Source organism: Haliotis asinina, chromosome 15 (genome assembly GCF_037392515.1).
Source record: "Haliotis asinina isolate JCU_RB_2024 chromosome 15, JCU_Hal_asi_v2, whole genome shotgun sequence".
NCBI classification, from domain to species: Eukaryota; Metazoa; Mollusca; class Gastropoda; order Lepetellida; family Haliotidae; genus Haliotis; species Haliotis asinina.
The window spans coordinates 13937983-13951826 of NC_090294.1; the positions used below are offsets into that span (position 1 = coordinate 13937983).

Consider the following 13844-nt stretch of genomic DNA (forward strand, 5'->3'; position numbering starts at 1 on the left):
TCAACATGTTCCTACTCAATATCGAACCAAGAGCTAGTTCTTGTACAGTCAAATATCACATCCGATTTTCATACCAGGTCGTTATAAACTGAGTTATGCTCGTGAATATAAGAGTAAATCTATAACTGTCTGACCATGGATCAGAGTCACAGTTCTTGAATAATCGATAACCATTTTCTACACAGGGCTAATATTACTTGAGTTAATAGGTCTATTTTTCGCTGATCAGACTTAAATCATCATTAGAATTTTAACACGATTAATCTGTACTCACGTGTGAATCAGAGGTTAACACACAACAAGCTATATACTCATCTACAGTCTTAAGGGAACATGACTAGTGACACAGCAACAAGATGTCAATGATGTACACGACGTCGAAACTTGAGTAGTCGTCGCTGATGATGTACATGTTGTATAGTGTTTTCGTGGTGTGGTTGTGTCTAGAGGCATCTTATGAACAGATTTAGAGGCAAATCTTATGAGGCAGATTTAGCTGTTTTATTGGTTATGGTGACTGTAGAGAAATATACCCAGGCCTTGTGAGAGGCCTGTGCTCACCGTCAGTCGTAAATACTATAGTCCAGTGGCCAAATATCCATGAAATGTCATGGCCACCAATGAGCCCAGAAGCTTCTTCACTGAACCAACCAACACTTTACTGAATTTTGCCAGGTGCTGGAAGAGGAGTATGACAGACTCCCTCGAATCGATTTGGGAGATTCATATATAGTATGTCTCCTTGATGAATGAAGGTCTAACATGTGGTAGGGGTATGACAACCTCCAACACGTCTGAAATGTGTTACGGCGCGCCTATTATCGGTCAAGTGGGTGAGTTTAGTTTTACGCCACACCCAACAGTATTCAGCTATTTGGCGGATCATCCGTCAAAAGGTCTGGCCATCATAATAGCTGCTGTAACACGACACTACCGCGTGTAACGTGTTGCCATCATTATCATGCACCTATTACTGGGAACTAATATTACATGCTTGGATGTTTAAGTTATTTCCGAGTATCTGTTACTTTTCCAAAGAGCCTATTACTTTTGAAAGATCACATTATACTCCTAGTGTAATATATTATTACATAATTTTCTTTCCAGTAAGCGGAGTCGATCATTGTCAGGAGCTGTATCATTCACGGTGTTTGTTTTTAGACTGTTAAAACACTTATTGCATTTCGAAATATGAACTCCGTTACAAGTGTACATTAAACAGGCAATAATTACAATCTCCGTGTCAATTTCAAGAGAGTCATGAAGCTGATATAATGAAGGTTTGTTTGGAGATTACCGTTCTCTGAAATTGTCAGGATAAACAGATGTACAGGTCGATGTGTAGTGGATTACTGTCTCCTTTGGTAAAAGTACAATGTTTCCATGACAATATGCCAGCCATACAGAAGTGGGAAGTCCCTCCCTTTTTTATCGGAGTGGATGGAAAGCGGACAGTCCATGGTTCGATCCCAGTCAGCGTCAGACCCAATCACGGAAAGAAATGTTTCTTGTAACATCTGTTGTTCATCGGTATCACTGGGCTAATATCAAAACGCACACTCACACACTAAATAAATAAATAAATAAATAAATAAATAAATAAATAAATAAATAAATAAATAAATAAATAAATAAATAAATAAATAAATAAATGAAAAACTTCACGTGTTCACGAAACGTGACGTTTAACTCGTTATCATCAATTATTTTTCGGTTTTTTTCTGACAAAGTGGGTTTGGGAATAAGGAGGTGTCATTGTATTAAGTGTGTCAAGTATTACTAGTATGGCTAGTGATACACTAGCCAAATTTGTATGACCATGTAGAGGTTCGTGCATTTCCACTAGTATTCAAACGATTTGTCATGAAGGTTGATAACTAATAATGTGGAACATATTGTGATTCCTGTATGTAAATATATTGCACGATCGTCATTTACTACAACGGCCGCAATGCACTTGTATTCATCGGAACTACAGTTATCCATGCCTTCATCGCAACAGATCACCATGCACCGAGCACGGCAAACAAAGTCTGCGCCAATTTTTCAATTAAGTATCCCTAACCTCTTCCACTTGGTCACATTTTGTCAACACTCAACCTTCTTCAGTCATCTATTGTGTCAGGGCAGCGTGTCGCCACCTTCGCCACACAGTTTCCCTCTCATAATGCCCTCGATAACGCTCTTTAATCGCATTCAGCTAGGCGTTAAGTGACTTATGAAAAGCCATACATGGCTATTCGTATGACCGATACGTTTTGTCGAGGATCGCGAGCAGTCTGTAGAGTGTTTGGGCGATAACGTCCAGTCGCCATGAACATGAATAAGGTTCAGGTGCGTGTATGTTGAAAAATGTTGAATGATTGTTTCACCATGCCATCATCAATCAGGGTTGTAGCACTCGCACCTGCGTTAAGGACACAATTTCTTCTCGCTCTTTTCATTCATTTTCTAAACAGTTAAAAGAACGCTATGGCATGTAAATAGCAAACTGATTATTAAGTCAATTAACGTTAAAATGGGCAATGGATTTTTATTATTTGTCTAGCAAATGACATTCAACATTGCCAAAAGCTGATGCACTACATATTCAAAATTCAAGCATGTTTGTGGGACTGTACGAATACTTTCAATAAGAGTCAAATGAAATAGAAACGCGCCGAATGATCAAATTGCAATATCAAACAAAGTGTCATACTGAACTTAGAAAAATAAGTATTTTGGTTTCAGTGTTGTCAGTGATGACAACAAAATACCATCAAAATGAGTCTAGACGTGAATGGAGACATTCTGGTGTATCTCTGTATATAATAATCTCTTCCCAATAGCGGCTAGAATTGATCTCTAGCAATCTAAGCTTGCCTTAAGGGACGATTAACGGGATCAGATGGTTAACATCTGTTTAAGTTAAGACGTGTCATCTTTGTTTGCTTTGGTCGATGCTCATTATGTCCTTCGCTGGATGTTCTCGTCCAGGGTCCTATAGTTCCAAGCGGCAGGATTAGAGAAGGTGGACTGGATTGTGTCGTCAGACAACTACCAAACTATCAAACTGTAGGAAGCAGGTAAAAAGAGTCGTTAACATTCAGAGGTCGCGCATCTCACCCGAACGCAACCCGAGTAAAGCCGCTTGCAGAATTGGTGTAAATGAGAAGAGTGTATCCCCGAATCAGATCAACAAAAGACGCCCGTTCTACACAGCCTTATTCTACTTCATACAGTGCATGCCTATTCTCTCAGCAATCACCTTAAGCTTAACAATCCAAATCTTTTAGTACTCGATACCACTTTCTCTAGGTCAGCTAGCCGCACAATGGTTTGAAGTGCTTGTTTTGTAAGTAAAAACCCTTGTACTTCTCTCGTATGCCGGAGCGGTGTTTTCCCTCTGACGTCACTGTTTGCTCGATGGTCTGTCGACAGGGAGGGGACAACGACTGTCAACAATTTTCAACAACTTGTGGAAAATCATTCGAATTGTGATATGGGCCAACTTAAGTGCTTTGTTTGATGAAGTGACATGGTTGAATATATCCGTGCAACAGAGGAGGTATTGTGGTAGATTTCACACTCGATTGTCTTCCATCGTAATAGGACCTCTGATGGTTGATACATTGACTCAGTGCCAATGTTGGAAGTGCACCATTGTGACAGCAACCTGGATCCAATTGTCAAGGAACATTTGGGCGTATCTACCCAGCCACATAGCGAGTAACCATAAGGAGATTACGCATTATGTTGAGACCCGTTGATCAGCTGATGGCCAGGGCGTTCCGAAGACTTCAGATGTGATTCATGGGAGTTCAGTTGTGGAGAGATATATCTTAACGGATCCAAGGTCTATGCACAGGTGTATGTATCTGAATTACACAGTGTAGTAAATTTATCATAAAATTTACAGCATATGATACCATGCCGTATTTAACTGAACACGTGAAACCTCAGGCGATTCACAAGTCATTATGGCACTAAGTTAACAAGTAAAGCTGAAGTAACTCCAGATCATTGTGCAAACAATATCGAAGAATAAGATCAAACACATGTTAGTTTAAGTCGAAGATGTCACTCGAAAATGTTTTCCCGGAAGTAGATCAAGGCGTCAACCTCGAAGATTCTCATGCTTTCTCCTTGTACTTAACATATACCGCAGGGATAAGATACAAGCAAATTCCGAATGGATTTAAAGTTTTAGGCACTAAGCATAACACAATTATGCGTTATATAGTATTATGGAGTCCCAACGAAGGATATCACTAGGGAAATGTAGTGGTATTTTCGACTTGAATGATGGAAAGCAACATGTACTGTATTCCGAAGGGGAAATGATTGTATTTCTCATTATCAGGTAATCTCTTATCTTATGGGAACTTGATCTGTGTACGACAATGCCATTTCAAAGATGATTTTTGTTAATCTGGATTCACAGGAGTCTGACTAACTGCACGTGTATGAAATGCATGTTTGCCATTTTCACGACCTTAAAACAAGATATGACGTTAAGTTACCTTAGAAATCTGGAAAAGTTTGTATTTACGTTGATAGAACACTGTTGTATTCATCCCTAGTAATTGGCAAAGGCTTTTCGTTTACGTCAGAGTGACCCATTGCGACAATTGGCTTCGCTGTTAATTGTTAACACAAACCTAACGGTGCTTTCAAGGTCGTAATGTTAATTGTATGTATGCTGTTACCGACGTCATCAACAATGGCGTGTAGGTTTTTGTACGTTTCGACCATGATGTTATCCAGCAACTTGCACCTGTTTGCACGTGGATATTGTAAATGCGATACTGCTGACATGCATTATTACGCTATTTAGAAAAATGACGCTCTGTTGTAATCAGTCTACCACATGTCAATACTTAGCTCATACCAGCATTCCAGATTATAGAAAACAATTCAGAAAATGTACTCGGACAGATCTGGAATGTTTCGATTTTCTAAAACACATTTCATGTCGTTAGAGAATGCTATTGTCATAATTTGTTTCCGCAGACAATCGACACTGATTCATTTCTAACGTGGCCGCTTGAACTGATTTGTGGAATTAGCTGTAACGGTTATTGACAATAATTTGCATTTATTATATTGCAAAGCTATTGTGGTGGGGGCGATGTGGTAGTGTAGTGGTTAGAGGGTTCGCTCGTGACGCCTAAGACCTGGGTTCGAATCTCACATGAGTACAATGTATGAAGCCTCTTTCGTGTGTCCCCAGCCGCGATATTGATTGATTATTGCTAAAAGCGGCGTAAAACTAAACTCACTCACTGACACATCTAATATATATAACAAGAAGACTCTTTCACAGATACCACGTTTGTATTGGTGCACTGGTTTTAGAGAAAGCCATTCAAATAGATGTGCCCAAGCGTTTAACATTCTTCGAGTTATTTATTTTATCCAACACTCGGCTAACAAAATGCATTTATCTTCAAGGGTTTCAACTAATATGCGTGACGTATCATATTCCGTTTCCACAGAAAGCTCATTCAGAAAACTCCTTATAATTCATTTGAGATTATCATATTTATTTCTATAAACCATACAATTTTCAAGTAGTACTCGTCAAACCAGCGAGTCACAAATCTTGGGCGAAAGCCGAATGATTATCACATGTGTGTGTCCTTATTTACATTTCTACAGCTTATAGTGGAACATTAAATGTCCGGGTACTCTTATATACAAGATAATGTTCCCGGGACGGTTAAGACGATTGAGGTTCGATTGGAAGCTTTACTTCTTGTGGATATTCATTGACTTAGGTGCGTTAGAACCCAAGCACCACGCCTATAATTTCACCCAATATATTCAACCGGGCCAAGGACGTACGTCGTCGTTATGACGGTACTTAAATGCTGTCACTGTAAACACAAGTTTTTTATGTTATTCGTTCTGAATGTTTCTGTGGGCGACGGTGTGTATCAATCAGTATGTTCATTTTGTTCGTAAATGACAATACGGTTGCGATATTAGATTGAATAATGTGGTACATTATATGCAGAAGCGCTGATGAAAATATTCTAATTTCAAATCATACGTTGATACAGTAGTCTATGGATTATCTATACCGAGTTCATATTTTGTAAATTCCGACCCACGTTTTAAAATAATAATAATAATAATAAAAGGAAAAAAAACACATTCACGTGGGAATTCAGAGTATGTAGTATGTTCGTTATATTCTTATTAGTATTTTGTGACAGATAACACAGAGCTCCAAAACATCATTCATAACACTTCCCATGCATATCTGTTTGTGGGAGAATTCAAACTTGACAAATTATTTGTTTATATATTTGTTGTTTTACGCTACTCTCAGCAATAGTCCCACTATATGGCGACAGTCTGTTAATAATCGAGTCTGGACCACACACAACTGAGCGACTATGCTTGTCGTAAGAGGCGACTAACGGGATCGGGTGGTCAGACTTACTGACTTGATTGACTTACATGTCATCGGTTGCGCAGATCGATGCTCATGTTGTTGATCACTGGATTGTCTGGTCTAGACTCGATTATTTACAGACCGCCGCCATATAGCTGGAATATTGCTGAGTGCGGCGTAAAACTAAACTCACTCACTCACTCACTCACAACTGAGATAGATGACATATGTCAACCAATGCAAGTCACCGAGTCTGACCACCCGATCCCGTTAATCGCCTCTTACGAAAAGCAGGGGTTACTGAAGACCAATTCTATCCCAGACCTTTACTTGTTGACGACAGATGACCCAGGCAGATGCCTTTTGTATCCGTTGATCTTCCGAGATGTATACCATTGTGGAACTGATCAAATGCAGAACAAACGAGAATCCGGTGGTCAAGATCAGTCGTTTTGTTGATGCATGTCATTTTAACCGTCGATCCATGATCTCAATACTGATCGCTGGATTATCGTGTCCATGCTTTACTGACCAACATTGTATGGACAATGAACAAGAACAGAAACAAGAACACACTAAACTGAAACCAGGAACCTTTTAAACCTTGATGTCATACTATGTGATCTCAAACATCATAGCGACTAATATATTGTCAGAAATGCGCTGTGAGGAAAGCAATCTTTAGGATACTATTTTTCACGTCTGTTGTTGAAATATGTCTTTCATGACCTCGCCGTTATAGCGTTTGTTTACACGATTGACCTGTATCGAAATGGGGCATTAACCTTCCTAAACAATATTTAATACCAAAATGCCCTTGAAGAGGGGTGAGATAGCGGTGTGTTAAACAGTCTCATCGCAGAATGGTTCGCGTTAAAGCCACAAAGGCAATATATCATTCATGTTGCCCCTCTTTATCAAGGAGCGTGGGTATTAATGACCACAGACTGGACACACATGTGTGTTATGAGCAAAACTCGAGTGTCCATGGTCCACCACATGTTCCTTTGTGTGGCTGTCAGGACACGAGAATTAGGGGTGAGGTTTCACAGCGGGGGAGCTGGGTTAACGGGTGTGACCAAAACTTTGAAGATGAGCCAGGTGTTTACGAACCAACGTACACGCATACCGTCATTGCTTATGCTCAAACCTATGCCCATCATATGAGGTGACTAAATGGATCGGTTGAGGGTTTAACCACGGGATGGATCTTTGACTGTTTCAGTCACTGGATTGTCTGGTCCAGTATCGAATATATACCTGCGCCTTTATACAAGTGGACTATCATTACGTGGGGTATTGAGCCCGGGTCTTCAGCTTGACGAGAAAATGTTTTAACCACTAGACTACCCCGACATTCCACAGCGTCCAAGAACACACAGACAAAACCTATGATCAGACATAACAGAAAGCCAGTGTAGAAACTTATTAAAAAACCGTTACTGAATATCAGTAAATGGATTCTGTAAATTAACCAGACGAAATATTTCCATCATGATGTGAACTCTCCTCTAAAGGCCCATTGTGCGATTCAACCCGTATTGGGGACATTGCATCTAACTTGGACGCGAAATCTTCATCTGCACTTTTAGACATTGTCAAAGTTTGACATACGGGAAACCCGGCAACCGAATAGTGAATAACAAAGGAAACTTATAGAGACAAGACTCTCGTCTAGTATACGGTCGTTAACAGGGTGAGTGAGTGAGTTTAGTTTTACGCCGCACTTAGCAATATTACAGCTATATGGCGGCGGTCTGTAAATAATCGAGTCTGGACCAGACAATCCAGTGATCAACAACATGAGCATCGATCTCCGCAATTGGGAACCGATGACATGTGTCAACCAAGTCAACAAGCCTGACCACCCGATCCCGTTAGTCGCCTCTTACGACAAGCTGAGTCGCCTTTTATGGCAAGCATGGGTTGCTGAAGGCCTATTCTACCCCGGGACCTTCACGGGTCCGTTAACAGGTCACCTAGAAAAAAAAACAAAACTTGAAACGAATGGAAATTGTAGGGGATACCGTTATGGGATAGTACAAAGGTATATTCTAAAACACAAATATTGACATAAGTGAAAGGGAACGTTAGGTTACTGCATGGCTAGACACTTACGTTTTGTTTATTTGTTTTACCCCGCACTCAACAATATTGCAGCTACATTAAAGACTATTTACAAATAAATGTGATAAGAACAATAAACGTCCATAAGAATCTCTGTAAGGGTCAGAGTCAGTTGTACAATTCTGATTAAATCATGAATATATGTTTATGGATCACTGTCATAACAGTGGTGTTACCATTTGTTGGAGAAAAGGGTACCGGATCCTGACAAATGATTAGATTAAATCTGATCATTAACTGATGCTCCTATATACATGCTAGCTATACATATTTTTGGTCTCAACATTACATACGTCCAAGTGGTAATGTCTGTTCATTTTTTACATATTTTAGGAGTGCGCGAGTTTCAGTTATTATTGCAGCTTTTATACAAAGGTGAACTCCACACGCAAGGAGTAGATCAAGATCGCTCTCTCATGCAGCCTTGCTAAACAAACACCAAAGAAGTTTTTTGTTTCGTTACTTAAACTGGGTACGGTCTGCGGAATATTTGTGTAATTCATTGTATATGCACCATCTCATCAGCTGTAACAAGAACATGCATTCTTTACAGGATCCACGATTCAACCAAGAAGTTGACAAGCGCACAGGCTATACAACCCACAGTATCCTATGCTTGCCCATCATCAACTATGAAGGGGAGGTAATCGGTGTGGCGCAAATAATCAACAAGATTGATGGGAATCACGAATTTACACGTCAGGATGAGGAGGTGAGTTGTATTCGAAAACCTTTTAACCCACCTAAGTGCAAGCGTGTCGTAAGCTATTCCGAAGTTGGTGTTGACAACACAGCAGGAATGTGATCACTAACGCCGAGAATGAACACAAATAGTTCTTTCGCTTTCTTCTATGTAATGTTACATATTTCAGATTATCAGAAACATTAAGTTGGAAATAGGCGCACAAAAACTCAAATGGGATTTCAAAAACGTTATACATTTGTAAATGTAGTATTGTAATGTTTATTCAGTGTGGAGAGTAACCTTGACGTAAACCCGTTCATTCATCACGCTGTTTCCCGCCATATGATATTACATGCTTAATGCTAAAAGAGGTAGGACACAAAGTCACTCCAATATTCACACATCGACGTTATTTGTGGATTATTTATCTAGGTTTTCAAAACAAAATCATGTGTTCGGTCAGATATTTTAGGGGCCATTTTATGGGTTGTGAGAAAAAAACAATGCTTGTTCTGTATATTTAGCGCTATAATGGTTCATAGCAGCAGTTTTACGAGACCACCCGTAAAAGATCAGGGTAACATTTGATCGTCAGCAACATATATCTGTGCTAAAAAGTCGACTAACGGGATCGGGTGGTCAGACTAGCTTACTCGATTGACAGATATTTATGTCGATGCTCATGCTGTTGGCCACTGGTTTGTCTGGTCCAGACTCAAGTTTTTACAAACCACAGCCATATTGTAGCCTTAGTACCGCTGCTGAATGCAACAAAGAGCAATGAAAAACAAACAACAGTATCTGTAGGTAATGGTTGCTGAATGGTGTTAGAATCTAAATTTAGACGTTGCACTTAAATACACATAAACATGAACAAACCTTCTGTAATCTGGTATCCGTTCTTCTTTCCCATAGTGCATGAAGCCATAAATGGAAAGGAATTCAATCATGAGCCATTTGGACATCAAGTCGTTTTGAGAATCACATACACCTTGCTCGTGTTTTATGTACAAATAGTCTCCTAATGGATTTCACGTCACAATTTCAGATCGAAATTTGTCTAGGTCGTGCATGTCAAATTCTGATTATGTACCTGAAAACTATTTTGAATACTTTTTGCATACACATGATGTTTTAGTACAAATCTCAAAGTATTTGAAGATAATAGATGTTCCTTGTTCCTAATAGATCTGCACTTCCGTCATTATTGTTATTCTATGACACATCCAAGTAAGTGTCACAAGAAGACACATCGTGTTATATGTAGTTATTATTCGGCAGAGACTGATCACACAAGAACCGTGATTCCATACATTCCATCTATCATGTGCCACCATTCCTACGTTTATATGCGTCATGTTCCTAATCCACTTTATCAAAATATAATGCCAAAATCATTAGGTGTCATTTGATTTCGCCATTAAACACTCCAGAAAAGCCAAGCCATTAAAATCTACCCGAATAGAATGCGTTTACCCTTTAGTGACAACTGGGATACACCTTTCCCTCTTTATCTTTCCAGTTGTTTAGAAAGTACCTGACATTCTGTGGAATTGGAATAACAAATGCACAACTCTTTGAAATGTCCGTCACTGAATTTCAAAGGAACCAGGTAAGTGTGTTTCAACATGGGCCTCGAATTCTGACCCTTTGCAGACTATATACTCCTATCACAGTCACACATTCCTTTTCGTCAATCTGACCAACGTGCTAACATAATATACCGAACATTCTTTAGGGTGGCTGTCGATCCCTTTGACGCGTGTTTGGTTATGTCTAAAGATAGGGTGGCGTTTTGTCCCCCTTTCTGTGTGCTGTGTAAGGTTCTGTGTCATGCACAAGGCCGCGTGTTGAACTACGTTTATGGCAACGGCCAGTTTATGGTGTATTTGGAACACAGATACAGTGTGCAATGGCAGGGTGCTTTTGGAGACTGTATTCGAAAGTTAAAATGACACATAAGACTCGTAGAAAGAAGATGCAAGTTGTACCTGCTGGTGAATTTGACAAGGACTTGGATACAAAGGTAAAGAACTTAAAATTAAAAGAAGTGACAGATGTATTCGAGCTTAAGAAGAAGGTCATTTGAATCAGCCAGTGAATTAAAGTATTACGTTGGAAAATAGTTTGAGGATAAGAACTCTAACATGGATATATGGTTCTGATCGTGTATTTACCAGTGACGGTCATGATTTATAATGAAATGTTTGAATAAGATTGTATGGAAATTCATGGCAGTGAAGAGTTGTTTGGATAGACACGCATACCGGAGCGTGAACATTTCACGTGTATGATTCACCTGGGCCATAACATCATGTACTTGTTGAACGTAGGTTTCTAATCCTACATCTGAGACATAATTATAGACGAAGGGATTTTTCTATTTCGCACATTGAGAATTTGCTTCATATTCAAAGATATATACTCATCGATTACATACACGAAACGTTAATACACATGAACCCAAATGAAAACCCCGCCCTGTTGCTGTACCTTTTGTAGTTGCTTCTGCATCTGGCTCGAGGGATATTCGAAGAGCAAACAAACCTGGAGAAGCTTGTAAAGAAGATCATGGTGGAGGCCCAGGACCTTCTGAAGTGTGAGAGGTGCAGTGTCTTTCTTCTGGAAGACACTTTTGAGAATGTAAGCATCGCCTCTATGCCTTTGATGGTGCTTAGGTAATTTGGAATTTTCAAGGGGTTGGTTGTTGAGTGAGATGATATCATTGTTTCCTCGATGATTTGTTTACACTGGGAAACTGCTTAGACTCTGCATTGCATCGATTCCTGAGTAGGTTCCATTGTACTATGTACATGCTTAGATTTAGTATGTCCTTAACAGGACAACATTGTAGCTAAAAGATAGTATTCGCTCATGCATGAGAAGCCATCTTGCATTCAGTACGATTATCTGGAATGGCAATATTCAAAGGCGCATGAGGATAAGGCAGCATCAACGATGTGGACTTGCATTATACTAGTTCAAATAAGTTTATCTCTACAGCCCATAACAGCCATGTAGCTGGTACATTTATCAGAATATTCGAAGAATATATTAATATTAGCTCTTAATGCTTAAAGTGAAATTACTATTTTATCTGTAATTTTTTAGTTTAAAGACGAATTTCCGGAAAATGTTGTCAAGGATTTCTTTATAATATGTAAGCTTCTGTATTGAAACATAAACCACTATCGGAGAGAAGAGGGTGGTTGGGATCGAGAATACTGTAAGCAGTAGTCCGAGAAAGTGTTTAGATATATTGGCCCTGATAAAAACTTTATTGTCTTCGATAACAAATATGTTGTTTCAACTGAAAACATCGTAGACTTAATGCCTCAACATTTAGTGGCTTTCTTAGCATTTTGATGGAAGAAAACTATCACATGAGCTCTGACGAAAGAGGGTAAATAAACAAAAGCAACGTTCGATTATATCGCCCGTTGTTTTTTATTCTAAAACTTCTAATTTAGATTTAGAATTTTTATTCGTTTTTACATGTATCCAAAAAGTTTGAAGAAACTATGAGCACAATCACTTTTCCGTTTAGTACATAAAAGTGTCACGCATATGTGTAATACAAACATGTATACACTGCAAACGTGCCATTTTCATCCTATCTATCTTATCTTGCCTTTTGGGTAGATATTGATTCCAATACTAACCGCTTACATGTTCTTTTTCATGCCATAGATAGTAAAATGCTTTGTTTAGACACTCATGATATTGTTGGGCATATGTTTTGTATACTTTACTATTCAGTTCAAAGCAATAAGAAAACGTGTAATGTTTCATGTTATATTTCTGTGTATGTATATTTATGTTGAGTTAGTTCCCAGTAGAGCTAATATGATCTTGAAAGTATGTTCTTATGCCAATTCATGTTATTACATTTATACCTTGACATAAAACATTATATTTGTCCATATTTACATTGAGATATTCATTTTACCTCTTATCTGTGGTGTGTGTTGTAACGGATGTTAGATTATGAGAGTAGTCTTTACAGAAAAAAAGGAAGAAAGAATTACACTAATCGTATGGCAAGTCAGTATCTTGCAGCACATACTGCTTACATACATGCACGTCATGTGCTACACTGAAGTCGTGTATGCATTTGCATTTATCAATGATATATACCCTATACATTTATATTCAACGATGTCGAAAGGTGAGCACTGTGACCGATACGGTTTCAAACAGAAATTTGACATTATGTCTTTTCTAGGATATCCACAAGTTTACCAAACGGTTTGTTGCCCGACTTGGCCAATGCTCCAATAAAAACCTTGTCATGGCAATGCAGGTACCAAAGCAATACATCAAACCCATATCTCCTAATATTGTCTTAATTCTGGTGATACTACTTACATGTTGTTTAATCCCCCAATGCGCGTTGAGTGTGAGGGATAAAGGTTATACTACAGGCATATGGAGCAGTTGATGAGTTCCAAAATATGTATCCAATTTGTTTTGAAAACATTTTTTTATTCTACAATCGACTCTGTTGTGGCGGGGATTTCTTCTAGATGTAGAAATATTTTTGACACTTCTGTTGTAGTTTTTATCATGTTTTTGATCAGTTATTTAATACTTATACTTATTTATATTTATACTTAACTTCACATGCCTGTAGGTAACACATTAACATGA

At 38.7% G+C, this 13844-nt stretch overlaps 1 protein-coding gene across 3 annotated transcripts in view; it reads left to right on the forward strand.

The window, feature by feature from the left end:
• LOC137264871 (cGMP-specific 3',5'-cyclic phosphodiesterase-like) overlaps positions 1-13844 on the forward strand; it is a 135860-nt gene that overhangs the window by 96889 nt on the left and 25127 nt on the right. For all 3 annotated transcript variants that reach the window (XM_067800218.1, XM_067800216.1, XM_067800217.1), the window contains exons 4-6: positions 9063-9221; positions 10717-10806; positions 11697-11837. In XM_067800218.1, coding sequence (XP_067656319.1) covers positions 9063-9221; positions 10717-10806; positions 11697-11837 — 390 coding nt within the window. The remainder of the gene's footprint in view (positions 1-9062; positions 9222-10716; positions 10807-11696; positions 11838-13844) is intronic.